This window comes from Lissotriton helveticus, chromosome 6 (assembly GCF_964261635.1).
Source record: "Lissotriton helveticus chromosome 6, aLisHel1.1, whole genome shotgun sequence".
Taxonomy (NCBI): domain Eukaryota; kingdom Metazoa; phylum Chordata; class Amphibia; order Caudata; family Salamandridae; genus Lissotriton; species Lissotriton helveticus.
The window spans coordinates 9,412,761-9,440,190 of record NC_136067.1 but is presented as its reverse complement, the minus strand read 5'-3'; the positions used below and the strand labels follow the sequence as shown (position 1 = coordinate 9,440,190).

Sequence of the window (27,430 nt, the reverse complement as noted above, 5' to 3'; positions counted from 1 at the left end):
TCTCGCAGTAGGAAAGTTGGAGCTATTACAATTGCAAATAACAATGCCTTTTATTTTTGTTTTCATGTTAAAAACATAAAGGGCTTTGTCATTTACAAAACCAATAGCTCCAACTTTCCTACTGCAAGACCTATTGTGCACTGTACAGTGTGGGTGAAAGTGGCACTGCGTGGGTGTGAGTGGCTTTGAGTGAGTGGCGTTGCGTGGGTGAGTGGCGTTGCGTGGGTGAGTGGCGTTGCGTGGGTGAGTGGCGTTGCGTGGGTGAGTGTTGTTGCGTGGGTGAGTGTTGTTGCGTGGGTGAGTGTTGTTGCGTGGGTGAGTGTTGTTGCGTGGGTGAGTGGCGTTGCGTGGGTGAGTGGCGTTGCGTGGGTGAGTGGCGTTGCGTGGGTGAGTGGCGTTGCGTGGGTGAGTGGCGTTGCGTGGGTGAGTGGCGTTGCGTGTGTGAGTGGCGTTGCGTGTGTGAGTGGCGTTGCGTGGGTGAGTGGGGTTGCGTGGGTGAGTGGCGTTGCGTGGGTGAGTGGCGTTGCGTGGGTGAGTGGCGTTGCGTGGGTGAGTGGCGTTGCGTGGGTGAGTGGCGTTGCTTTGAGTGAGTGGCGTTGCGTGGGTGAGTGGCGTTGCATGTGTGAGTGTTGTTGCGTGGGTGAGTGGCGTTGCGTGGGTGAGTGCCTACGTTTTAATTTTTATCATGCTCCTGCGGAAATTGTGCGTAAAACAATGAAAGTTACAAGTTTATCATTATTTATCACGTGAACTATATCAGCCATGCGTCAGCGCCATTATACATTATAAGCAAGCTCTTTTCAGATGTGACTTTGAAATGACATTTAGGTAAGAGATTGAACTCCACACGTCACACGTGCTGGAGCCTGGTGTAATATGCCGGTTAAGGTAATTGTTCAGGCAGGAAGGTTTGAGTGTTAGTAAGTACGCTTCATTTGTAGCTTAAAAGAAGGCAGCAGTCACGTGTGTGGGAAGGGTGGGGTGCTGAGCAGAGTGCCTGTTGAAGAAACTGAATTTCCTTCAAGGACACCCTCTCATGCGTGTCGCGCTCACTGTCAAATAATCGACAGCCCCAAGCTAAGTAAAATAAGTCAAACTTCAAGTAAAGCATATGTTTGGTGACTTCCCATTCCCCCTTTCATGAATTGCAGACTTGCCACCGCGAAAGCGATGAGTAAATAATTTGGGCGTAATTGTGTTTTATAAAATATGGTAGTTTTAAATAAGTTACAGGAACATGTCAATTGGTTGGTACTAAAATAAATCGACGAGCTGGCGGAGCCTGAATTTCGTGTTGTATGCTGGAGGGGGAGGTGTGCTGGGAGAGAGAGTGGGGAGGGGGCGGAGCGGGAGGAGCGTCGTGAGGGGAGTAAGTACGCTTCATTTGTAGCTTAAAAGAAGGCAGCAGTCACGTGTGTGGGAAGGGTGGGGTGCTGAGCAGAGTGCCTGTTGAAGAAACTGAATTTCCTTCAAGGAGACCCTTTCATGCGTGTCGCGCTCACTGTCAAATAATCGACAGCCCCAAGCTGAGTAAAATAAGTCAAACTTCAAGTAAAGCATATGTTTGGTGACTTCCCATTCCCCCTTTCATGAATTGCAAACTTGCCACCGCGAAAGTGATGAGTAAATAATTTGGGCGTAATTGTGTTTTATAAAATATGGTAGTTTTAAATAAGTTACAGGAACATGTCAATTGGTTGGTACTAAAATAAATCGACGAGCTGGCGGAGCCTGAATTCCGTGTTGTATGCTGGAGGGGGAGGTGTGCTGGGAGAGAGAGTGGGGAGGGGGCGGAGCGGGAGGAGCGTCGTGAGGGGAGAGAGAGTGGGGAGAGGGCGGAGCAGGAAGAGCTGCTCTAGGCAGGCTGGGGAACAGATGCTGCTGGGGAAGTGATGAGGGGAGGTGCCCTGAAGAAATGCGACACGGCAGGCAGGGGAGGGCGGGCGGAGCGGAGTGCCTGTTGAAGAAACTGAATTTCCTTCAAGGAGACCCTTTCATGCGTGTCGCGCTCACTGTCAAATAATCGTCAGCCCCAAGCTAAGTAAAATAATTCAAACTTCAAGTAAAGCATATGTTTGGCGACTTTTCAATTGGTTGGTACTAAAATAAATCGACGAGCTGGCGGAGCCTGAATTTCGTGTTGTATGCTGGAGGGGGAGGTGTGCCGGGAGAGAGAGTGGGGAGGGGGCGGAGCGGGAGGAGCGTCGTGAGGGGATTAAGTACGCTTTTGGCAGCCCCTTTATAACAAGCATGAGATGGGACCCGAAAACACTGGAATGAGAAGGGGCTGAAAGGAGCTAGTGACAGAGTTCAACTGGAGGAGAGGTGGGCAAAAACAATGAAAAGGTGGACAAGGGAGGAGAGAAGGAAAGGTGACAGAGAACTGCTGGAGGAGCAAAGAGGAGAAAAGAAATGCGACACGGCGGGCAGGGGAGGGGGCGGAGCGGGTAAAAAAAAGTAAGGGGAGGGGGGAGGAGAAATGCGACACGGCGGGCAGGGGAGGGGGCGGAGCGGGGAGAGGGTGTGAAAGCAGCAGGGGCCTGGAGTGCGGCTGAGGGAACTGATGTGCACGCGCTTTTAAGCTCAATGCGCATGCGCATTGAGCTTAAAAGTCACGGGCACTGCAAGGAATCGCCACGATTCCTTGCAAGTTAGTTAAAGAGTGGTTAAGCCCCAATAGTCTCGCAAGCTCGATGCGCATGCGCATCGACAGGCGAGACCTAAAAAACAAGCTGGAGAGGAGGAGCTACGCTAGCAATCAAGATGGCCGCGTAAGCTCCCGGCTCTGCCGACCTCTGCCAGCAGCTCGTATATCCTGCCATTAATCCTGAACTCGCACCAGATTCCCGTGTTCATGAAGTATTTCCGCTTCTAAAGGTGCAATCCCGAGATTTTTATCTTATCGGATGACGACGATACGCCGTGTTTCCATTCTCGGCCTAACTCGGTGTGGAAGCCGGGGCCTCGATTTCTAGCCTATCCGGGTTGGAGTTGATCAACATCGGCCGCTGGACCTGGACTGAGCCCGGTCTCCCGAAGTGTGCTGTAAACTGCTTGTTTTGCATGGCGACACTGTGAACGGTCTACACCGAGGACACAGCGGCGTGCCGCACTGGTTGCCGTGGTCGGGGGCCCGGTTCCCGGAAACCCTGCTACCTTCCCGGGGTGGACGGGCTGAGGCCCTCACTAACAGCGAAGGTATCGATCTAGCACGACGGAGAGCGCCCACTGTTGTCATCGGCTTCGCGTGGCCTGTTACCCCGGAGTGGCCGGCCTCCGGGGTTCAAGTCCTGCTCTATCGCTTGGTGAGAGGGGATGGGGCGGACGGAAGGCACGCCATCGCTGCAGGCCGTCATGGCCGCCACTGGGGCGCTCCATTCGCAAACCACCGCTGTGTTCCGGACACTGATTATGAAAGTGGACGGTATCTTGGGACTAGATGACGACTCTTCGCCAACTTTTCAGCTAGCGGTGGTACCAGCGGTGCAATGTACGCCTGAGATCGAGGACCCCGTGCGGAAACCGGATTTAATGAGCTTTGTCGGATCCCAACTAACAGCTAGCAAGCCCGTGATTATCGCCAGCGTCTCCTGCTTGATCCTGCTGCCGCCTAATACAGATATTGACAGTCTTCTCTGCTGTAACAAGTTCCTCAGTGACTATTGGAGAGACTCGCTATTCTTGGACACCTTCCCTCGCTCAATTTGTGGATATCGTGAACTTTTATCCTGTTACCGATCCTGCAGCACTGACATGAACTTTTCCGAACGTTCTGCTTTTTCCATCAAGATGGGGGTTCGAGTGAAAAAGACTCTCACGAAAGACCGTACTGGCCAGGGTTGAACTTGAATGCTGGGGTTTGATAAAATATCTTGATTCAATGCCGGGATTGTAACCTATAATGTGTTGGGAGTCGGGTGGTCCTTTGCTAAACTCCCCCGATTGGTCGGTATATTTTGCTGTATATTGGTTTGACTATGTCTCGGGGGGGTCGCTTCTGGCGGGGGGTACGGGAGCCGGGGGTGTATTTGCTTTCTCCTCCTCCGCTTTATCTTCTTTCCTTCTTTTAGGGCAAGTTCTTGGGCGACAGGCACGCTGCTAGTGGGGTTAGGCCGTAGCCATTGCAGGGGTGCAGGGTGGGGGGTTGGGAGGGGGGTTATTTTGCCTTTGTTTTGTTCTATGGCTCCTTTTTTCTTTCTTTTTTCCTTTCACGAGAGGTGGGCTGGTTATCCTTCACCGATTCTTTATTCATTAGGGTGTCTACACTGGCTTTAATTATCCTTTACCTTTGAGGACTGGGCCTTGCGGATGGGATTGTTCTAGATCGTCTGATATACTGTTTATTCCTCTTTCTTCAATATGCGTAATCGAGATGACGTTACAGGTTTCTTTCGTGTTGATTATTTACATGGATATTTCCCCCGCCTGTCCCTGTTCTGTATTTTATAGTATGACACCTGATATCTGTAATGCCTCCTCTTGTTTCATTAATAAAATCTTTATAAAATTTTTTTTTTTTAAAACAAGCTGTGTTATTCTGTAGGTGTGTGCACACATTGTGAATGGCCAGGTGAGCAACAGAACTCTTGGTCAAGGGTCCCACGGTGTAGACCTCCGCAGTCAACATGGATTCTCATACACAGTCTCAATTAAAAAAACACAATGAGAACAGACAATCCGTGATCCAGGCCAGGAATGAGAAGTCAGATTGGCCTGTTGGAGCAGGCTACCAAGGAACTAACAAGCATTTGCAATGCAATAGGTCTCGCATTAGGAAAGTTTGAGTTACTGGTCTTGTAAATGACAATTTTTTTATTTATGTGTTGGTTTTGAAAATAGCTAAATTAATAGCTTTGTCATTTACAATGCCAATAGTTATGACTCTCTGAGGGCTCCTCCCCTCCCTTTGCACGAGGCTGATGGCGGAAGGTGCTCAGCGTCTTGCTGGACCGCGGTATATCGAGGGCTTGTTTCTCATGTCTAATGCGAGCTTTCTGCTGAATGAATGAGGCGCGCAGACGGGGGAAAAAAGCCTGCTAATCTGGATGGTGTGGAATAGGAGCCCTTCTCTACAGCGCTTTGACGGATCAAAGTATAAAGGACTCTGCCGGCTGGTGGAGTTAACTGCGGGCGAGCCGTGCTGAGCTGAATTGAACGGGAGATGTGTAAAATTCACATGGACTGAAGTAAGCTCGATTTCTTCTCTTACTTGCTGGAAAGATTTGCGTTTACAGCAGGAAAAAAAGAGACAGACTGTAGATTGCAGCTTTTTTTGACTATATTGCAGTGAGACCGGCTGTGCACCCCCCCAGTTAGCTAATTAAGACTTTGTTAATTGGCAGCAGCTCTGTTTGAACTGGAAAGAAGGGTCTTTTTCGACATTTCATTACATGCCATGGTGAAGGCTGTGCACTTATTATGCCATAATTCTCTGCTAAGCGGCATCAAGATGAGGTGTTTTTTTCTTTATTGAAGAAGAGATTCACCGGAACTGTGTTGTTAGAGGAGGACACTCTGCTGCATCGTGCGGGAGGAGACCTGACCCTGGACTGTGTTTCCCTGGACTGTGTTTCCCTGCCCCAAAGCCTACCTTTAGCCGCACCCGCTTCGCGTCGTTGTTTTCAGGATCTGCAGGAGTTGCCAGGGAAAGGAGCACTTGTTGCTCGGGACGCTGTGTGGCTGGGCTGATCGGTATTCCAAGAAGGCAGCACTGTGAGCGGCGCTGCAGGGACTCACTTTCCCAGGAGTCCCTGCCTGAGCCTCACCACCTGGCTTGCGCTGCCTGGCTGCTCCCCCCCAGGACGCAATACGAGCTATAAAGTTCCCTAAGGATTCCGCTGCGCGGGCAAAGGGCGGGCCCTCTGACCTTACTTGCAAGAAGGAATAAAGACTTATCCCTTTTGTCTAAAAACACCAATTGACTAATCTAAGGGAAATACTATTTGTTCATGAAATTTATATATCATAGTGCCCTCTTCTGTTAATTAATCACTCACCCATATTTTAAGATGACTCTGAAGGGGGTACCTATAACAATAGTTATCCCGCTGAGGGACCCGTCCAAAGGGACACTGGTTCACCACCCAAACAAGTTAACCTTGACATCTCCACCATTAACAGATATTAATGAACTTTCTCCTCCTATAGAAATTATAACTAGTAAGCAATCCCCTTTACCCACAACCAACTCAGGGGACACCTTATCATGGTTAGAGGATCTGAGTAACTTGTGTGGAACTAAGTATGCTCTAGTGGCAAGCAGTCCCGAATCTACTACCCCCCCAAATAATTGTGTAAAAAACCAAAGTGCACTAAACCCAATCAACAGCCCGTGCGATCTTACTTTACCTATCATATCCGGTGTACGAAGTACGCCTCCATCCCGCCCTGTATCTGCCAAAAGGAAGTGTGATGAAGCCGAACACAATGGTAATCATCCCAAACAATCTAAATTGTGTCTAAACCCCTCACTGTCTGCCTCCATTCCCCCCCTAACTCCAGATTCGGTTGAGATTACGGAAATATTGGATGACCTAGCGCCTCCATCACAGTTGGCCTTACTGTCTCTTGTTAAACGGCTGATTAATTCCGTTGTTTCACCATTGATGGAAAAAATAACACTGCTTGGGGATAGGCTTACGAAATTAGAGGGTGCATTCCAAGTAAATTTGGCTTCTACAAAGTATCAGGTACCCTCTAAGCTCTCTCACCCACCTGTTATTGTTGAACCCCTTAAGTCATCTGCACTAAGCATTAATGCACATATTCAAGTACCACCCCCCATCACACCAGTCCCAAAGGCCCCCAAAGCCCATCCAAAACGTGTTCCAGCACAGCGCAACTTTGTTAGAACAGGGTCGATCAAACCACCTCACATCCACCTACCACCGGAGGCTGCCCCCTTCGTATTTGTCCTTTCGAGAGTTCCCACACTCGAACAGGGGAAAACTGAAAGCCAACAAGACCTACAAAATAAGGCTACATATTGGCTATCAAAGAATAGACATTTGCCAGCAGATCATGACGGTAGAATTTTAAGTGTTAGAAGGGTGGGCTGGTTGGGTCCCCTCCGAAAAGACACGCCCGGGGATTTGGTATTAGTAAAATTTAGAAACAGACGTATCATTCCGTACCTCCAAACCTGGCAGCGTCAAAAAGAAGACGGCCCCATAAGTACTGGGGATCTACATGACTTTTATCCCAGCTCATTATATACTTCTTCATTAAGGCCAAAGGCAGGGTCTTTTTATCCAATGGGTAGAAGCGCCTTGGAAATGAATGGCAGTAACTTTTTTCCACGTAATTATCCTGACGCTGTATACAACAATCATCTTTATGGAAGATTTTATTAACTGCCTACGTGAAGGTTCAATCCAAGGAATTGGCGGGTCTGCTTAAATGCTGAATTTTGTGATAAGTGCATTTCTAACAAAGTACCTATGTTTATGGGCGGGTTACTTTTTCTTTTTCTTTGTTTTAAATTTGTCAGTATTCTGTGTTATCATTTGCTAGTTCTACTTTTGTTGGTTTTTAATTTGTATGTTTTTAACTTGTACGCTTTTATGATTTGTATTTTCAAATCGAATAAAGCTTAATGAATTGATAACTTTCGCAAATGTGACACCTATAGCATTTGTAATACAACATGTTTTGTATTTACGTGACTTAGATGTATTGTTATTACAAATAACCTAGGCTTTTAATTTTTTTAAATAATTAATACTTAAATAAAAGTGATTGTAATTTATAATGGCAATAGCTTAAACTTTTGTAAATACGTTTTGTGAAGATTATGTTCACTGTATTTTATTGTGATGAAAATCCAAGAACAGAAGTGAAATATTAACATCTTTTTGTGACATTTGTAATAAAGCTTGAAACATTGAGAGAACATATTAGAACCAGTTGTTGTTGAATGGTTGCACAGATTGATGCTGGGGTGGCCCCGAGTGATGCTGTGGTGGGGCATAATGATGCTGTGCTGGTGCTGAGTGATGCTGTGGTGGTGCTGAGTGATGCTGTGGTGGCGATGAGTGATGCTGTGGTGGGGCTGAGTGGTGCTGGGGTAGCGCTGAGTGATGCTGTGGTGGTGCTGAGTGATGCTGGGGTAGCGCTGAGTGATGCTGGGGTAGCGCTGAGTGATGCTGTGGTGGTGCTAAGTGGTGCTGTGGTGGTGCTAAGTGGTGCTGTGGTGGTGCTGAGTGGTGCTGAGTGATGCTGTGGTGGTGCTGAGTGGTGCTGTCGTCATGCAGAGTGATAATGTGGTGGTGCTGTGGTGGTGCTGAGTGATAATGTGGTGGTGCTGAGTGGTGCTGTGGAGGTGCTGAGTGATAATGTGGTGGTGCTGAGTGATGCTGGGGTGGTGCTGAGTGATGCTGGGGTGGCGCTGAGTGATGCTGGGGTGGCTCGGAGTGATGCTGTGGTGGTGCTGAGTGATGCTGTGGTGGTGCTGTGGTGGTGCTGAGTGATGCTGTGGTGGTGCTGAGTGATGCTGTGGTGGTGCTGAGTGATGCTGTGGTGGTGCTGAGTGATACTGTGGTGGTGCTGAGTGGTGCTGTGGTGGTGCTGTGGTGGGGCTGAGTGATGCTGGGGTTATGCTGAGTGATGCTGGTGTGGCTCGGAGTGATGCTGTGGTGGTGCTAAGTGATGCTGGGGTGGTGCTGAGTGATGCTGTGGTGGTGCTGAGTGGTGCTGTGGTGGTGCTGAGTGGTGCTGTGTGATAATATGGTGGTGCTGAGTGATGCTGTGGTGGCGCTGAGTGATGCTGTGGTGGCGCTGAGTGATGCTGTGGTAGTGCTGAGTGATGCTGTGGTAGTGCTGAGTGGTGCTGTGGTGGTGCTGGGTGATAATGTGGTGGTGCTGAGTGTTGCTGTGGTGGTGCTGAGTGGTGCTGTGGTGGTGCTGAGTGATGCTTTGGTGGTGCTGAGTGATGCTGTGGTGGTGATGAGTGGTGCTGTGGTGGGGTTGAGTGATGCTGTGGTGGTGCTGAGTGATGCTTTGGTGGTGCTGAGTGATGCTGTGGTGGTGATGAGTGGTGCTGTGGTGTTGCTGAGTGATGCTGGGGTGGCGCTGAGTGATGCTGGGGTGATGTTGAGTGGTGCTGTGGTGGTTCTGGGTGGTGCTGAATGATGCTGTGGTGGGGTTGAGTGATGCTGTGGTGGTGCTGAGTGATGCTGTTGTGGTGATGAGTGTTGCTGTGGTGGTGCTGAGTGAAAATGTGGTGGTGCTGAGTGGTGCTGTTGTGGTGCTGAGTGTTGCTGTGGTGTTACTGAGTGATGCTGGGGTGGCGCTGAGTGATGCTGGGGTGGTGCTGAGTGGTGCTGTCATGGTTCTGGGTGGTGCTGAGTGATGCTGTGGTGGGGTTGAGTGATGCTGTGGTGGTGCTGAGTGATCCTGTGGTGGTGCTGAGTGATGCTGTGGTGGCGCTGAGTGATGCTGTGGTGGGGATGAGTGGTGCTGTGGTGGTGCTGAGTGGTAATGGTGCATTGTAAGAACGGCCTACAACAGATTATCTTCATTCAACCCTCCCTTCCCTATTGCTCCTGAAGCTCGGAAAAGTCAGAAGCTTAGGTGTATGGAAAGCCTCATTGCGAGCAAATGAGTGACGACATTGAGTACTTGGTATGTTATCACTGTACTGTATCACTGTACTTCAAAGATAGCAAGGAGGTTTCCTATTATACGTTTACCATAGGCAACTGTAAGAAGACACTGAAAAGCCTTGTGCTATTAATCATGTTAAACAAAACCCGGCTTCACAGTAGTAAAAGGGCATGTTATTTTCTCCTGCCTATGCTATCTTTGCGGCTAAGTTATTATTGGTAAGTACAATCAAGTCAGGATTCTGTGTCAGAGCTCTGAAGCTGCAGTGTGTCACTCAGGAGCATCTCTTGGCATTCTGGTTCAAGTAATGTTGCATTATAAATGGATAATTCAAAAATACAAACAACGCGCTGAAACACATAAATAAATAAACTACTCCTTCCTGAAACAAAAACTTGAGAGCTCTGCCAAACTGTGAGTGAGACTAAATTGTGATTACAGAATTATGGTGTACGTATAAATTCATATCACTTACAAATGACCGTTCTCTGATTGAAAGGTGCTGCCATGATCTCAGTGACCCGCATATGCGCAACCATGCCTTCTGAGAAGTATTTAAAAGTAAACTAAAATGTACTAAACTTTCTTGCATATGAATACTCCAGCTCTTTAGATAACAATGATCGCATTCACTTTCTAATCACGTTAGTAGATGGTCATTCTTCCATTCTAGCCTGCACTTCATACCTGAACAGGTGCAATTATGCCCCTAATAATAAAAACTACAAATTACATTAGTCAAATTATTACACATCTCTTGCGGTGAGCATATGATTAACCAACGTCTGCTTGGAGCTCATTACCAGCGTGACTTTAACATGGAGCTGCAAGGAAGGCCACATCGTTTTGTCTGTATTGCATTAGAGTCTTAAGTACCCCAGCGCTGTCTTCCTCCCGTTTGCTGCTTGTTTGTGTTCTGTTTGGTGTGGTGCCAGCTGTCCCATTCCGTGCCCCTTAAGGGTTTCTAGTGATGGATTATGAGTTTTTGAATAAGCATGCCCCCCTGCCTCCCAGTATGACAAACCTAGGATTTCAAAGATAAGGGCGAATAAGAAAGGCAAGAACCTTACCTGCCGACTTAGGGTGCATCTGAAACTTGTTAATCGGATTTGTGTGTTCTTTCAGATGAAAACTATAACAATCACACAAGTGGGGCGCTCACTGCTGCAGCTCCTTTTGTTATGTCAATGGAAGCAATGGAGGGCAGCAAGGAATCGAGCGCACACCCAGTCTAGTTCTAGTTAACATGGATTGCTGAATAAATCTGGGGTTCAATGTCTGGCTCTGGAGTTTATTTTCTTAAGATGATACCCTCAGAGACAGCCGTCAGTATTTTAAACAGGTACACCGCTGGGACATATTAGTGTGTGCTCCGCGCACATGCAAATCTTTTTCGAAGAGGATGCACTTATGTGCTTGTCTAGAGAAAGTTATTTAGGGCCGAATTTAGATGTTGGTGGTATATACTCCATCGCAATGGCGACGGAGTATACATACTGCCAACATGAAGGTCCGTCCGCCCAATTTCAATGCAAGCCGACCTGGAGTGTGGGTTCATACTGGTCTATAAATCCACTTTATCACAACAGTGCTGGCATCTTCTGGGATGGTGTAATACACTGATGTACCCGGGGGCGGGGGGCGCATTCCTTTACAGTGTTAAGCAGGGGGCGGGGGCATTGTTTAGACCAGAAATAAAGTTGCAAACCATTAGGTTTAAATTCAGTTTGCCCATGTACATACCGACAGACTCCTGCTAAAATTAAGCCCCTTGCATGGGCATGCGTTAAGTCCCTGAATTGAAGTAAGGGTTAAACACAGGACACAGGTGAAGACCGCTGACACTAATAAAAACAAGTTACAGAATTCAATGAAAACGTGCACGACCATGTGCATTTAAAGTGCATGCTGGGATTTGCAGTCCTGTTTATTAGCCCATCTTAAATCAGGTATGTAAATCTAGGCGGCTAAGGAGTTTGTGAGAGCAGGAAATAGGGTAAAACATACCTGTCTGTGCAGCAAAAACGCCAGGTGATACCTGCGAGGGTGCAGAGCGCAAGAGTCCCTGTGCACCCGAAGAAACCAGAATAGGATCTGTGTGCTGGCGCGTAGATCAGCACTTTCTGTTCCGTATACGCACGGGCATTGGGTCTCATCGCGTACATGGCCACAACAAACGCCTCCGTGTGCGCATGCGCACAGACACATTTCTACAGGAAGCCAGGCAACGTTTATTGGGACGGGGGCGGGGCCAGACAAATACAGGAAGCAGACGGGAGTCTACCCCGCGCTCCTGTGCCCGCCGGCAGATTTGCGTGACTGCGTCTCAGCGCGGCACCCGCCTGTTGCTCAGAATGACTGGATGGCTGCAGAGGGACACGAACGAAGAACATGGTGAGTGGGGCGGGTCTGGTGGGGCGGCGGGGGTCTTGGTGCGCTTGTGTGTGTGTGTGTGTGTGTGTGTGCGCGCGCGCGTATGCGACGGCGGGTTCTCTGTATGTATGTATGTATGTATGTATGGGTGCATGCGTGCTTGTGTGTGTGTCTCTGTGTATGCAGTGTGTGTGTGTATGCGACGGCGGGGATAGGTTCTCTGTATGTATGGGTGCGTGCATGGGCGCTTGTGTGTCTCTGTGTATACGCATGCGTGTGTGGTGGTGGAGCTTCGAGGCAGGAGATAGGCACGGCGCCGTGCGCGCCCACGAGGTGCAAACTGCGCTCGTGCATATTTCGTGTCCTCAAAACTAAATACAGCTCGCAATAGGTCTGAAGCAGACACCTCAATGCTCACGCATTGAGAGTACGTCTGCTCGACCTAAAGACACCTCAATGCTCACGCATTGAGAGTACGTCTGCTCGACCTAAAGACACCTCAATGCTCACGCATTGAGAGTACGTCTGCTCGACCTAAAAAGGCAGTCACAGCCCGCAACATGCAAATAAGATCGCTATCAAAAAAGAGGAAAGGGAGAGAAAGGGCTCTGGCAGGGAAAGGAGAAAGGTGCTGTGGCTTGTTCAGATTCTAACCCATGGCTCTTCATCACACGCCATGCACTAAAAGCAAAGAGGTTCACAGGCTTGGAGAAAGAAAGGCCTCACCTTCTCACGGATCTCCAACGCCCGCTTGCACAGTGGTTCCGCCTCCTTGTACTTCCCTCTCTTGCCGTACAGGACTGCCAAGTTATTCAGTGTGGCTGCCACCTGCGAGACACAGAGAAGTAGTGTTGTTAATAAGAGGACAACACGGCTCTAGAATGCTTGTGTAGGCATTAGTGGATAAGCGGGAGTAAGGTCCATACACAACTACATTTTTCAGTTTAATTTGGGCAAAACAGACTTCAACATTTAGCTGCATGGATGTGAGCTATTGTGCAGAGGGCTCTACTACAAGTACTGAGCTGCAAGTTGGTGATGCTGGAGCAGCTGCTGAGGCGAAGCGGAGTGTGAGTCCAGGTGAGAGCTGTGTAGTGGTACAGAGAGGGGCCAGTGTGGGATAGCGAAAGGAGATGCAGTTTGTTTCAAGGACTCCCATTGGTGCCTTTGCAGAGGTAGAGTGTGGGGTAGGCCACATCTAGGAAGTTATCTGCGCTTTCTCTCAAGCTTATCCTAAGAGAGTTCCCAGGCTAGCGAGACTACAAATGTATTACAGTGAACCAACCTCCCTTCGAAACTACAAATGTATCACAGTGAACCAAACTCCCTTCAACACTAAAAGTCACTGGTGGGAAAGGTGGCGCCTGTGTTAGCGCACTCCACTGCGGATGGCCAGGATACATGTAGTTTGCAGAAGCGAAATCATTGGGTTATTCCCATATGCTTCATGAAGTTTAACTTAAAGTGCTAAATTGAAGGCCTACATTCATCCCAGACGCTATTTAGTACTCGGGCTGCTATGCCACCTCAGACTGGAACCAGCCCTTGTCCTACTCACATGACACTAAACATGATTTACTTTAAGGAAAGTGGTCTACTGCGTAGTTAAAAGAATCCCCCTGGTTAGAAGTTTGAGTCACTACATGCAAATAAATACATATTCTAGAGATCAAAAGATTCAGACAGACTTAACTAAAGACACATTTGAGAATGAGTGAGAACTCTTCTTTTATTTGCTTTCCTACTGTACCAATAGCAAAAAGAAACAAGAGAAGTCTTCCTCAGATGATCACAGGCTTCAGTGAATGAACACCGAATAAAAACAGTAAGGGAGACGGCTGCAGAAGCACTGACAGAGAGAGTATGTGTTACCTATATGTCCATCAATTGTTATTTTTGCATTGGTCACCCCGAGTGGGCTGGGGATGCTCAGACGTGAGTCCCGTGCTCACTAAGCCACTGGAATCAAACTATCCTGGCTGATGACGGCTGATAGCCAGAAACCGGTCCTTGGATGCTTGATTCCGGTCCAGGGAAGACAAGGCTTTGGCAATTCGGGCTGGACTGTTCCCATTGGGTGCAGGGTCAAGACTGATTTGCATATGGCAGGGTCCAATATATATGGCTATAAACCTATATGGATGAGCACCAGTCAGTCTCCGCACAGGGATGTGACAGGTCACAGAGACAGTACTACCTATTCAGTGTTATTACCTCTCGGAGAGACATTTTTTCTATATCTAAGCCAGCCTCAGCATGAACGCTTGAACAGAGATATGATTGCTCAGCAAGCCACCGTTATCTATTACACTGTGTTCCAGCCAGTCTGAGCAGAGGGATGCGAATGCAGATATGAAATCTCTGCCAGCCAGGGCCATCTATTACAGTCTGTGCCATTATGGCTCAGCAGAGGCATAGGATGCACCAAGGGAGACATAATGGCACAGAAGACCGCGTTATCAATTGCACGGTGTGTCAGACTAGCTCAACAGCGAGTACTTACCGCAGGGTGGTCCTTGCCAAGCGTCTTCTCTCGGATGGAGAGGGCATCGTTCAGGAGATGGGCCGCCTCTTTGTACTTATTCTGATCCCTGCAGCAGAAAACAGTTAAGTATCACTGTTGCTTTAGACAGCTACCAGATGAATATATAGTTTTTAAACAGAAATATATCATCTGGACTCAAAGGCATGTACGCTGCAGAACACCAACATCTATGCAAACCCGATTTCAAGTAACAACACAGTCTTAACTCGACACGAGGGCTGCAAGTTAGGCCTATTCGTACTTTCCCTCAAACTTTGAGATTCTATTTGGCCTTTGATTTCTTCCAGCTGCCTCAATAATCTTGCTCCCTTCTCCGTCCACAATATTTTTCAGTTCAGTTTCTTCACAATTAATCCTAGTCTACAGTGAAACTAGTGTACACAAACCTCCAACACCAAAATCCCCAATCGAAGGCAGACATGAGCGGCACTGGAAAGAATGCTTTGATTCAGACATCCATGGAAGCACGTATGATCCTTCACGACTGCACGTCCAACGATACCCAGAAGCTCAGGTTTCCACACGCCCACTGTACATTGTCACTTCCAATTGCTTGCAAAAGAATTTCTGAGCAGATTTCGCCTTAGGTGGTTATACTGTGGCACGAAGGCCAACATTAGGACAGTGTTGCATTACGTCTATGCTAGATAGCTACTGAATCAAACAAGAGAGCATGGCCTTCATTTATTGCACACATGAATCTCCTCCGGGTATGTGCAGAAGGCGGACTTGAAATTTGTAGTTTTGTTCTGAAGGAAATGTTCCTTCATTATTCACTGTTTATTATTTCAGTTCTATTTAGTGCATACTAGACTGAAGGAGACTTTGTTTCGGTAATGCTCATCAACCGTCCAGTTGTATGACGGAAAATACTTTGCATGCATTTACAACGCATTTTTAACCCCACATTTTTTTTACAATGCATAAGCTTTTACAACACACACCATCACCAAGCATTGTTTATACATACATGTAGAAAAACAATGTATTTGTGGGGGGGACTCTCCAACTTACCTTAAATGAGCAGTAGACCCTTTCCTACAGAGTTAGCCCTTACTCTGGGGTACATTTACATTCCAAACAGGGGGCAGACAGTTGTAACTCCCCCAGCACCCAACCCCCCTCTCCTGCCAAAACATGGCCACCTCCCCTTGCATCCTCACCTGTAGACCAGGGCCAGGATGTTCAGCATGGTGGCCACGTCAGGGTGGTCATGGCCAGAGGTCTTTTCCAGATCCTCCAATGCTTGTTTGCAGAGCGGCACGGCCACCTCGTAGCGGCCCTGAGAGGCATACTGGATCACCAGGTTGTGAAGCGTGCGCAGGCGGGCGGGGATCTCGTAGCCTCCCTGCTGAGCTGCAGCAGCAGCACTGCTGTGAGGGTGAGGCACTGCCAGGCAGAGAGAGAGAGAGAGGAATTAATATAAGATACAAAAAAAGAGCACACACAGCAAGGCAGGAAAACGTCAGACTTAAAAAATCTCACGAAGCGCTACAAATGACAGATATACTGCAAAAGTCTGACAAGGTGCGCACATCTATACATTTATGTACTGTGGCCTGACCAGCTGGGTAGACTTTCATGCACGATGGTCTGTCGGCCGGGGCCAGGCGTGGACCAGTCCTCTAGGGTCGTCGCAGCAGGACACGAAGGTTTCTTTTTCCTGCAACATGAGGTTCCAGCCAGCTAAATAACCGAGACATCCGATTCAGGGGCTTTACTGTGCCCTGGCTCAGACAAAGCACACACGAGGCAGCTATGTAGGTTCTTTGGCCGCTCTATGAAATAATGTTACATTTTGGGATTACCGTTACTGCGGTCTCCAGGAAGGAAAAGTTTACGTGAGCTAAGTTGGGATAGGAAAATCTATTCCAGTGTCTTGGCACACCCTTTATCCTCCCACCAGTCTGCGCGCTTAGCACAAGGGACCAATTATATGTCGCCGATTCCAGATGAGCGGTGCCAGGATCTTGGAACAGTTCATTCTTCTTGAACTGCAATACCTGGCACAGAGTCCCCGTCTACGATTCCCAGAAGAGTATTTGTGGGTCTGTTGGACCAGCGATGTACCCATAGCCAGGAGAACACACCAACATTGAGAGCACACAGATCCCTACCACCCAAAACAGCAAAGTCACAACAACACTGTCCTGCTTTATGGGCACGCCTGAGTGGCCAGCCCAAACCTGCTGTTGGACGTAGAGGAGCAGGTCTACAGAGTGGAGGTATGGAACAGGCTGATCCATGGGGGTCTCCTGAGGCAGACCACTCTAAAGATGGGCAATGGGACGGAGTCGAAACCACTAACATGCAGTGCCAAGAGCCACCACGAGAGCTTACAGTGAATCCCATGCGAGCTAGAGTTCACTGCATCCTAAGACACGTGTTCTTTCCTAATGCGAGCCCACTTCAGGCACTCCTTAACCACCTGGTGTGGAGGACGACTTATCCCATCGAGAGACGCCAATCGAGTCTGGTCACACTTTCAACCGTGAGTTGAGTGACTGTTGAGTGCTAATCTGCTGGCTTGTAGAACTCTTCGGTTGTAGGTTCACAAGGAAATGCTACCTTACAGGCGGCCATATCAGACTGTCTACAGCCCGGATCTGAATGTTAATCATTGCAGTTTCTCAGGAGGATTCAAGTATCCAGGTAGAAGAATATGCAGCAATCGCCAACAACACACAGAAAAGACATTGTATACCAAAAAACGAACAGTTGTACCAAGTGCTGACACATCGCAATGTGTACAATATAAGACAGAAAGAGTGCGAGAGAGTGCGAGAGAGTGCGAGAGAGTGCGAGAGAGTGTGAGAGAGTGCGAGAGAGTGCGAGAGAGTGCGAGAGAGTGCGAGAGAGTGAGGGAGAGCGAGAGAGCGAGAGAGCGAGAGAGCGAGAGAGCGAGAGAGTATGAGAGAGTGAGAGAGAGTGAGAGAGAGTGAGAGAGTGTGAGAGAGTGTGAGAGAGTGAGAGAGTGAGAGAGTGTGAGAGAGTGTGAGAGAGTGTGAGAGAGTGTGAGAGAGTGTGAGAGAGTGTGAGAGAGTGTGAGAGAGTGTGAGAGAGTGAGAGAGAGTGTGAGAGAGTGAGAGAGAGTGTGAGAGAGTGAGAGAGAGAGAGTGAGGGAGAGAGAGAGAGAGAGAGTGAGAGAGAGAGAGTGAGGGAGAGAGAGAGAGAGAGAGAGTGAGAGAGAGAGCGAATGAGTGAGAGAGTGAGTGAGAGTGAGTGAGAGAGTGAGTTAGAGTGAGTGAGTGAGTGAGAGTGAGTGAGAGAGTGTGAGAGAGTGTGAGAGAGTGTGAGAGAGTGTGAGAGAGTGTGAGAGAGTGAGAGAGAGTGAGAGAGAGAGAGAGAGAGTGAGAGAGAGTGAGAGAGAGAGAGAGAGAGAGAGTGAGCGAGAGTAAGCGAGAGTGAACGAGAGTGAGTGAGTGAGTGAGTGTGAGAGTGTGAGAGTGAGAGAGTGAGAGAGTGAGTGATTGAGTGAGAGTGAGTGAGAGTGAGAGTGAGTGTGTCTCAATGTGCACCAACTTTGCCTATCCCAACCAATCTCTCTCCCATGTGCCTCATATATACCCCACAAAGGGATGGGGTGTCTCATTGTCTGCAAACCCACAAACATCTTTGCAGGGCAGGCCAGTGCACGCAGTCCAAGTACTGTCTAAAATATCAAGAACAGCCCGATGGGAGCGGGCCTCCCACATCGGTGTGTATTCTGTATGGTAATTTACTGCGTGCTCAAGGGGACGGATTTACATAGAGAAGCTTGAAGTGAACATAGGCGGTGTCCCAGTATCCCAGGCTATCCAATCCGTCTAGGGACCACCAATTCAACCAGAGCCCACCTATGCATATCAGCACGCCAACGCCGCAGTGGGTGCGCCAAGGCCGACTTCCAGGCCATAGTAATGGCGAACTGTCCAAGAGCTTGTGCATCAGAGGTGTTCCCGCTGGTTCATCTAGGATTCCCGCACATTTGATCGTTGGGTCGCCAGCTAGCCAAATAGAACCCGTAATCAAGACCCCCCTCCTCCGAGGGGCAAACAACTTACTAAGTGCCACCTGTCGTCGACCGACCGCCCCTCCCCCTCCGATGCAGGGGACTAATCATGGGGTGGTTACTAAATACGTTGAGAGCTCATCAGAGCCCACCATCATGTAATAATCCTCAAAAACTCCATTCATCTCTACTCGAGTGTCCCCCCCACCCCATCCTGCCGGAGTCAGAGTGCAGCGATTGGGCATCTAGGGGTCTCTGAAACCAACAACCACGCCAATAACTGCTCAGCTTTGTCCCCATTTACATGTTGTTGCAGTATATAGATCTTATCATCAAAGTGGGATAACCGTGCAAATTCAGCCTTAGGTTTACATTTCTGCACTGCACCTTCACTATCTCTCTCCACACCCAAATTCTATCCCTACAATTTTCTTTGTGTGGTCATCTCGGACTATAGTCACTCAGTTTGTTTTACTGATATCCTTGTACTTGATGGGTGAAATATCCCTTCCTCCCTCACTTGCGAAATTGTTTATTGATGGCATCGCAATTTTTTGAATGCGAGGTTGGTAGCTGCTCCAACATCTGTTAATCCTCTTCCTCCCTGTCTCCAGGTAGCCACATCTTTTCCTAATCTCCTACCCAACTTGTTGGTAATGCGAATTAACCTTGGTTACAATCACCGCCTCTGCTTTATCCACTACAGATACTTCCCCACTCCCAGGCACTTCCCTTTTTCCCATCTCTCTCTCATAATACTTCAACTCTTCAACTGCCTTGCTTATATCAATATCATTTAAGGAAGAATATCTTGGCTGCCCACAACCTCTCTTGGCATCTTTTTACTCTATAACTGCACTATCAATCGATCACATATTAACTTAACAGTCATGTTCCAACATTAGCACTTTACGGACAGTTGTCGCAAACTTCATATAAACTCATCAACCGCCTATTTAATCCTCTTTGGCTGAGTGTAAAATGTATGCCTAGACTCTACTATATATGTTTCTTTATTAAACATATCGTCAAGTGTTTGTCTCGCTTCCTTACAGGTTATCAGCTATTGGATGACCATGATTGTCCAGGCCAATAGGTAAATAATTAAATACACACTGGTCTTCCGTTCCAAAATGAAGTCTTGTCCGTCCATCGCCTCAGTGTAATAATCAAACATGTCTGCCCACGTGTCCCATTCCATGGATGGTTTGCCATGAAGTACCACGAATGCGAGTGGGAGTATCACCGATTATGTTGGTTCCATTGTGTACTCAAGAGTTTCCGAGGTGAGGGAAAAGTGGCTGCAGAAAAAGACATAGCTGTAAAATTATACAAAAAAAGTCGGTTTTTAGATGCGCCAACACAATTATTTTGATCTTCAAGGTTCATTAAATGATCGCTGTGTTCCATGGTATGATCTGGTTCAACGAGAAGGTGAACTTGCTTAAGGTTGTTTCCTTTGAAGCAAGTGCGGCCCATCGTCACGTCTATGTTGCCGCCATAGTCACATTGCGTCGGGAATAAATGCCGAAGAAAAGACAAACATGGTAAGAGCTACATATGTTCTGCTAAAGAAGTTGCTTCATTTATAAATGCTCCCAGTATGTAAGTGAATTGTGTTCAACCCACAATGTTGTCCGCCCGACAGCAACTCGCAGGAGGATCACCTCGCTCTCAGTTCAAAGTAATCCGGTCGTCGCGCAAGTATGACTCGAGGCTGAACAAGCGGTTCATTGAGCCCAACTCTTTATCTTTCCAAAGGCGACATTATCTCAAGCAAACACCGACGTGGATCAAAGAAGTTGAGTCACACAGAGTCTCCCTTGGGAGGTCGTCAAGATACCTAGGCTGATAAACGCGCTCCGTTCCACCTTTGAGTCACGCAGTCACCAACAGAAGAAAGTTATCAATGCAAGGCAGTCACTACTGCACAAATGCGGAATTGGGCAGTGCAGGAAACCGGTGGCAGAATTATAAGATGGGCTGAGTCAAATCTAGGAGAACACAAATCTCCATAAAACAAAGAATGTCTTGGGTCCAATTTCCTTATGAAACACATCCAAGGTAATGCTCATACATGCTCGTCAAGGAGCTCGTCATCAAATTCCGTAGTGACGGAGAGGCCACTTTCAAGGTGAATGAGACATGGCCGTGGTCCTTCCACTTCAGTCAGTGGTTAACTGCTCAGGAATGGAATTTCTACACTTGAGTCTAACTGTAACAAGAATGTTGATACAGAAGAGTTCTATATATTAAATTCACATCATATCCCCATCCCTCCATTGAACAACCAATAGAAAACAAAGTAAAAATTCATGCGCAAAACTACAACACATTATGTAAAACTGTTAAATCTTAAAATTCAGCACTCATTGCACATACTTTGCCTCGCAGATGGGGAGGAGGGAGGTGCAATGGACACGTCCTGCGACTCACAGTTGGGGGGGTGCAATGGACATGGCCTGAGACAAGATCAGAAGACTCATACTTACTTCCTTGGCCATTATCTTCCTCCTCGTTTGGGAACAGATCGTCCAAGGTCTCTTTGGTGGAATCTCCCTCCTTCTCCTCCTGAGAGAGAGGAAATATGATTTGTTTTTTTAGTTGGATGAAGTGTAAAACATTCATGGAAGTAGAATTCAGGAGATCTTGCTTTAACCGACCCCCATTTGCTTTGGACTGCTATTGTGCCATCACAGAGGCGGACACTTCCACTGTGCCACAGCCCTATCCCAATACAGCCAAGTCAGCCAGATTCCCTTGTCACCAAGATGAGTCTTCTATGCTGTACCACAAGTCTAACCACCCAAATGTGAGCCATAACCTTCCACATGGACTCAGCCATCCTGTACCACTACCGTACGCTAACTCGACAGGAGTCATCCATCCTGTACCACTACTGTACGCTCACTCGACAGGAGTCATCCATCCTGTACCACTACCGTCGCTCACTCGACAGGAGTCATCCATCCTGTACCACTACCGTACGCTCACTCGACAGGAGTCAGCCATCCTGTACCACTACTGTACGCTCACTCGACAGGAGTCATCCATCCTGTACCACTACCGTACGCTCACACGACAGGAGTCATCCATCCTGTACCACTACCGTACGCTAACTCGACAGGAGTCATCCATCCTGTACCACTACTGTACGCTCACTCGACAGGAGTCAGCCATCCTGTACCACTACCGTACGCTCACTCGACAGGAGTCATCCATCCTGTACCACTACCGTACGCTCACTCGACAGGAGTCAGCCATCCTGTACCACTACTGTACGTTCACTCGACAGGAGTCATCCATCCTGTACCACTACCGTACGCTCACACGACAGGAGTCATCCATTCTGTACCACTACCGTACGCTAACTCGACAGGAGTCATCCATCCTGTACCACTACTGTACGCTCACTCGACAGGAGTCAGCCATCCTGTACCACTACCGTACGCTCACGACAGGAGTCATCCATCCTGTACCACTACTGTACGCTCACTCGACAGGAGTCATCCATCCTGTACCACTACCGTACGCTCACACGACAGGAGTCATCCATCCTGTACTACAGGCCTACACCCTCTATGGTGAGTTATTGAACCTGTATGAAGTGCTTATTCTCCTTAAGCCATCTATCCTGCACAATGAACCTACCTTCCACCGCCAGGACTCACCTGTTCTGTACTAGCACCCTACTCTGCGGAGCCGGGGAGAGTCCTAGATTCTCCTCGGCCTTGAATCATCTGTCCTCCACCAGGCCACTCTTCCCCACCACAAGTCGTCAATCATGCACCAGGACCATTCTCCCTTTAGTTGTATTCTCGCTTTAGCAACAAGTGGCTAAGGAAGAAGCAAACAGCTGTGCCGGTGAAGGGCGTTCTTACCGAAGGCGAGATGTCCTCGTCGTACTTCTTGAGCTGGTTCATGAACTCCAGGTGTTTCTTCTCCTCCTCCAGCTGTGCCACCGTCTGCTCGCTGCGCTGCAGCTTCTGTTGGGTGTTGGCCAGCTCGTCCCGCAGCCACTGGTTCTCCTGGCATAAGCGACGCACCTGCGCCCGCAACTTCTGCTTCTCGGACTCCACTGCATTCAGGTGGTTCGACAAGGCCATCATCACCTGAGCAGGAGAGCAGAAGCCATTGTGTTTATCCCCAGATCACTACCAGGCACAACATGCAACCACTTGAGGAAGGAATGGCTGAACCCAGTGACATGGGAGGGGAGGTGAAACGAACCACATGCAGCCCTAACACGGGCAAGAAGTTGCAGAAATTACGTGAGATGTCCAAAATATTATGAATTATTACACAAAATGCTGGACTGGCATTTTGTGCAACTTTTTAGCCCAAGGTGCGTCATCTTGCATATTCTAGAATGCAAGATCACATTTTGTGCTCAAGAAAACAGTGCAAAGACACTTCACATGAACAACAGCTGCTTGTATTGTTTGTTCATGTTATTCCTTTGACAGGATTTTTACATGAAAGGCGTGGCATAATCTCAGGCATTTTGCATAACAAATGTACTTCAAAATGTTGCAAAATCATGCCACCGTGATTGAAATTTCCCCGGGTCTTGCCAAATCCAGCCGTCTAATCCCAGACCACAGAATGAGACGAGTGTGTACCATGGCCAGCTGACAAAAGAGCTCCCTACGGGACTCACTTCCCATCAGGGACCCTGCAAGCATGCTTCCCTCCTGTGAGAGACATTGGAGTCCCACAGAGCAGTAACTTACTGTCCTACAGAGGACGTACGTCCCATGTAGTCCTTCAAAGGGCTCAATCACTTCCTGTTGGACCTAGGGAACCCCAAGTCACATAAGGTAGCTTGGCACTAAGTGGGAAGGCCTAACTCAAAGGTACATGTGTTAAGTTTGCGTCAGACCCTTTTATAACAAGACATCCACCACTCAAAAATCAGGACACTACACCAATTTAGGAAAATATGAGCTGTTTTATAAAAATACTTTGTTAGCTTTTCTCTCTCCTCCGTAGTTCAACAATTTAATACACTGTACATTTTTACCCGTTCTTTTCACACCTATTCTGTAACATCAGTAGAACTCAGCTTAGTAGCTTAATAATCTTTTTACAGTGAATTGATCTAGGATACACTTTCTTAACGTTCAGATTTAGTACCTCTTATAACAATAGATTGTCCACACAAGAAAAGAGGTATTCTGGTTACATAAAAGAACAATTTCATTCCTTAAATCTCAACCCACTCCAGCCTTCTACTATGGGAATTTCTAGGCCATGGAACCTTGGAATGTTATTTCATTAACCGCTGTGTGACACCTTTCTCACTATATGTGAGTAACTCCAGGTTTTCAGTTGTCAGTTGCAAAGTTATAAAACGCTCCGTTAAAGACTTGTTCCTAGGTTAGCACGGGATGAAGTCATAGATTCTTCTTCCCCTCCGCCTCTATAAAGAGAATTACCCCTTATACCTCAACCCTCAGCTTTATTAATTCACTCCTCCAGCACTGTGGTAACTCCCTGCTACCCTTATTCCTCCACTCTGTCAGGGCTAGTCAAAAGGGTAGTCAAGGTATCAGGGGGCGTGAGTGAACTCTTTTCTGGCCTCTCGGCTGATTCATCAGTCACTCGTCAATCTCCCCCCCTTCCTCCACCTTACTTGGGGTTGATCTGGGCAAGGCGCGGAAACAGTCCTCCAGCTCCCTTCTTCCGGGGTTCCTCCCACGGACAATAGGTCTAGCGCACTCACGCCAGCACCGAGGGGAGGCCGATCGGAGGCTGCCGGTGATTCGGTCACCCGCGCTGTCTTCGTCGCCTCACTCGTCGTTCGTGTCACTGCACAGGCGCGGGAGAGCAGCGTCTCTGCCAGGCGCCGCCTCACTCGTCGTTCGTGTCACTGCACAGGCGCGGGAGAGCAGCGTCTCTGCCAGGCGCCGCCTCACTCGTCGTTCGCAAACGCCCAGTGTTTCTGGGCCTGCGCGGAGCCCCAGCGTTTCCCCGGCTCACGCTACCGATGGCCACATCACCTGAGTCTGCGCGATGAACAGCGCTTCCTTCCTCACGCGCTTAGCCCGGCACCGCCTCCACAACACTCGCCTCTGCTCCGGAGGCTCACCGGGCAGCGCAGGGCGCCACAGCTCGCTCTGGTCTTCTCCTCTGGGCAACCGGTAAGGTGATTTAGCATGGGGGGGGGGTTTCCCAGACAGCAGCTAGGACAACCGGTGGTCAGAGGGACTCAGGGGGCCATCAGCAGTTGCCAAGCCGATTTCCCTCAGATGACAAGTCTAACAAGAGGGTTTGGTCAGGGGCTAGGGGGGGAGCGTCTTCACGAAGATGCTGTCTATCTTTCTAACAAACTAACTACTTCTTGTGCGTCCACCTCCCCTCACCACTGCCTCTCTCCTCAAGCTCACTGGACTGTACAAAATGGCTACCTGGCCCTTGCCCTTTTATAGACTGACCTCCCAGGGTCCAGCAGGGTCCAGAAGGTTCTGGAAGGTCTCTATGTTATCCTATGGGGCTTTCTCAAAGGTTGGTAGTTAGGGCAGTTGGAAACCACCATTTTGTGTAACCCTCACTTCTAGTCAGGGAAGGCACCTAGGCCTCAGGTAAGAACTGTAGGGGCAAAAGAGCATCTAACCCCTGTCAACATCACCAAAAATTCAGTGGACATAAAAATTAAGAGATTTGAGGGGCAAAAAGGGGACAAAATAAATAAAAATTAGGAGGGACTACCCAAAGGCAGACAGGTCTAACACGCGTCCCCCCCCAGCTGAAAGTGGGGAGAGCTACCCAACCCCTTGGGAGTCCTCATCACTATGGCGGAAATACCTAGAGAGACCGTCTGCATTGGCGTGGTCTACTCCAGGCCGATGTTCCACCCGGAAGTCCATTCCCTGTAGGGAGATGGACCATCTCAACAACTTGGGATTTTCCCCCTTCATCTGCATCAGCCAACGAAGGGGTCGGTGGTCAGTCTGAACCAGGAAGTGCGAGCCAAATAGGTATGGCCGCAGCTTCTTCAGAGCCCACACCACCGCAAAAGCTTCCCTCTCAATTGCACTCCACTTCTGTTCCCAGGAAAGTAGTCTCCTGGATAGGAAAACTACAGGCTGATCCAGACCATCTTCATTAAGTTGCGATAACACTGCCCCAATGCCATGTTCTGATGCATCTGTCTGGACAATGAACTCCTTGGAGAAGTCTGGGGCCCTCAGGACCGGTGCTGCACACATTGCCTGCTTCAACTTTTCAAAGGCTTGCTGACAAGCCCTCGTCCAAACTACCCGTCGAGGTCGTTTCTTTGAGGTAAGCTCTGTGAGGGGCGCTACAATAGTGCCATACCCCTTCACAAAGCGACAGTAATATCCTGTGAGGCCCAGGAAAGCTTGGACCTCAGTCTGGGTCTTGGGGGGTTCCCAGGCCATGATTGCCTCAATCTTTGCCTGGAGGGGCTGCACTGTTCCACCACCCACCAAGTGTCCAAGGTACACAATCGACCCCTGCCCAATCTGACATTTGCTGGCCTTGATGGTCAATCCAGCTTGTTTCAGGGCCTGGAGAACTGCTTGCAGATGTTGCAAATGGTCCTCCCAACTGCTACTGAAGACAGCAATGTCATCCAGATAAGCAGCGGAGAAACCCTCCATTCCGGAGAGGACCTGATTCACCAGCCGCTGAAAAGTGGCAGGGGCGTTCTTGAGCCCAAAGGGCATCACGCAGAACTGGAAGTGTCCCTCAGGCGTGGAGAAAGCTGACCTTTCTTTTGCTCCGTCTGTAAGGGAGATCTGCCAGTACCCTGAAGTGAGGTCAAAGGTACTCAGATATTGGGCAGCTCCCAGCCGGTCAATCAATTCATCCGCCCTAGGGATCGGATGAGCATCAGTCTTGGTGACTGAGTTCAGTCCCCGGTAATCCACACAGAACCTCAGTTCTGGAGTGGTGCCTGGTGGAGCTGCCTTTGGCACTAGAACCACCGGACTGGACCAGGGGCTGCTGGAAGGTTCAATAACTCCTAGCTCCAGCATCTTGGCAACCTCACCATGGATGCTACCCTTCACCTTGTCGGACAGCCGGTAGGTCTTTGACTTCACTGGTGGGCTGTCCCCTGTGTCCACATCATGGGTACACAGGTGAGTCCTTCCCGGGACAAGGGAGAACATCGTAGAATATTGCTCCAGTATCTGGCGACAGTCCTCCCGCTGTTCAGGAGTTAGGGATGGGGAGAGAATCACTCCCTCCACCGACCCATCCTTTTCCTGAGACGAGAACAAGTCTGGGAGAGGTTCGCTTTCCGCTTCCTCTCCTCCATCAGTCACCATCATTAAGATGACCTCGGGCCTCTCATGGTGGGGTTTGAGTCGGTTAGCATGTAGCACCCGTAGGGGCTGTCGAGGGGTCTTAAGGTCCACCAGGTATGTGGCCTTTCCCTTCTTTTCTAACACCTCAAAGGGGCCTGACCAGCGATCCTGGAGGGCACTTAGCTCTCCAGGCTCCATCACCCACACTTTCTGGCCAGGCTCCAACTCCACCGGGTGAGCGTTGTGGTCATACCACTCCTTCATTACTGCTTGGCTGGACTCCAAGTTATCAGAAGCTTGCTTCCACAACTTCGCCATTTGGCTCCTGAAGGCCAGCATGTAGCTCACCACATCCTGGGGGGGTTTCCTGGGAGACTTTTCTCATCCATCCTTCACCAGGCTGAGAGGTCCGGGTACAGGGTGCCCATACAGAAGCTCAAAGGGGCTGAAGCCCACTCCCTTCTGTGGCACTTCCCTGTAGGAGAATAGCAAACAGGGTAGGAGGACGTCCCATTTCCTCCGCAGGCTTTCAGGCAGACTTTTGATCATGCCCTTCAAGGTCTTGTTGAACCTTTCTACCAGTCCATTGGACTGGGGGTGATAGGGAGTGGTGAACCGGTAGGTCACTCCACACTCCTTCCA

General features: G+C 48.9%; 1 protein-coding gene across 5 annotated transcripts in view; it reads right to left on the bottom strand.

The window, feature by feature from the left end:
* Nucleotides 1-27,430, bottom strand: part of KLC4 (kinesin light chain 4) — a 411,746-nt gene that overhangs the window by 284,937 nt on the left and 99,379 nt on the right. For all 5 annotated transcript variants that reach the window (XM_078647261.1, XM_078647263.1, XM_078647262.1 and 2 more), the window contains exons 3-7: nucleotides 22,394-22,624; nucleotides 21,005-21,083; nucleotides 15,685-15,910; nucleotides 14,480-14,567; nucleotides 12,703-12,804 (exon numbers count right to left, since the gene is read on the bottom strand). In XM_078647261.1, coding sequence (XP_078503387.1) covers nucleotides 12,703-12,804; nucleotides 14,480-14,567; nucleotides 15,685-15,910; nucleotides 21,005-21,083; nucleotides 22,394-22,624 — 726 coding nt within the window. The remainder of the gene's footprint in view (nucleotides 1-12,702; nucleotides 12,805-14,479; nucleotides 14,568-15,684; nucleotides 15,911-21,004; nucleotides 21,084-22,393; nucleotides 22,625-27,430) is intronic.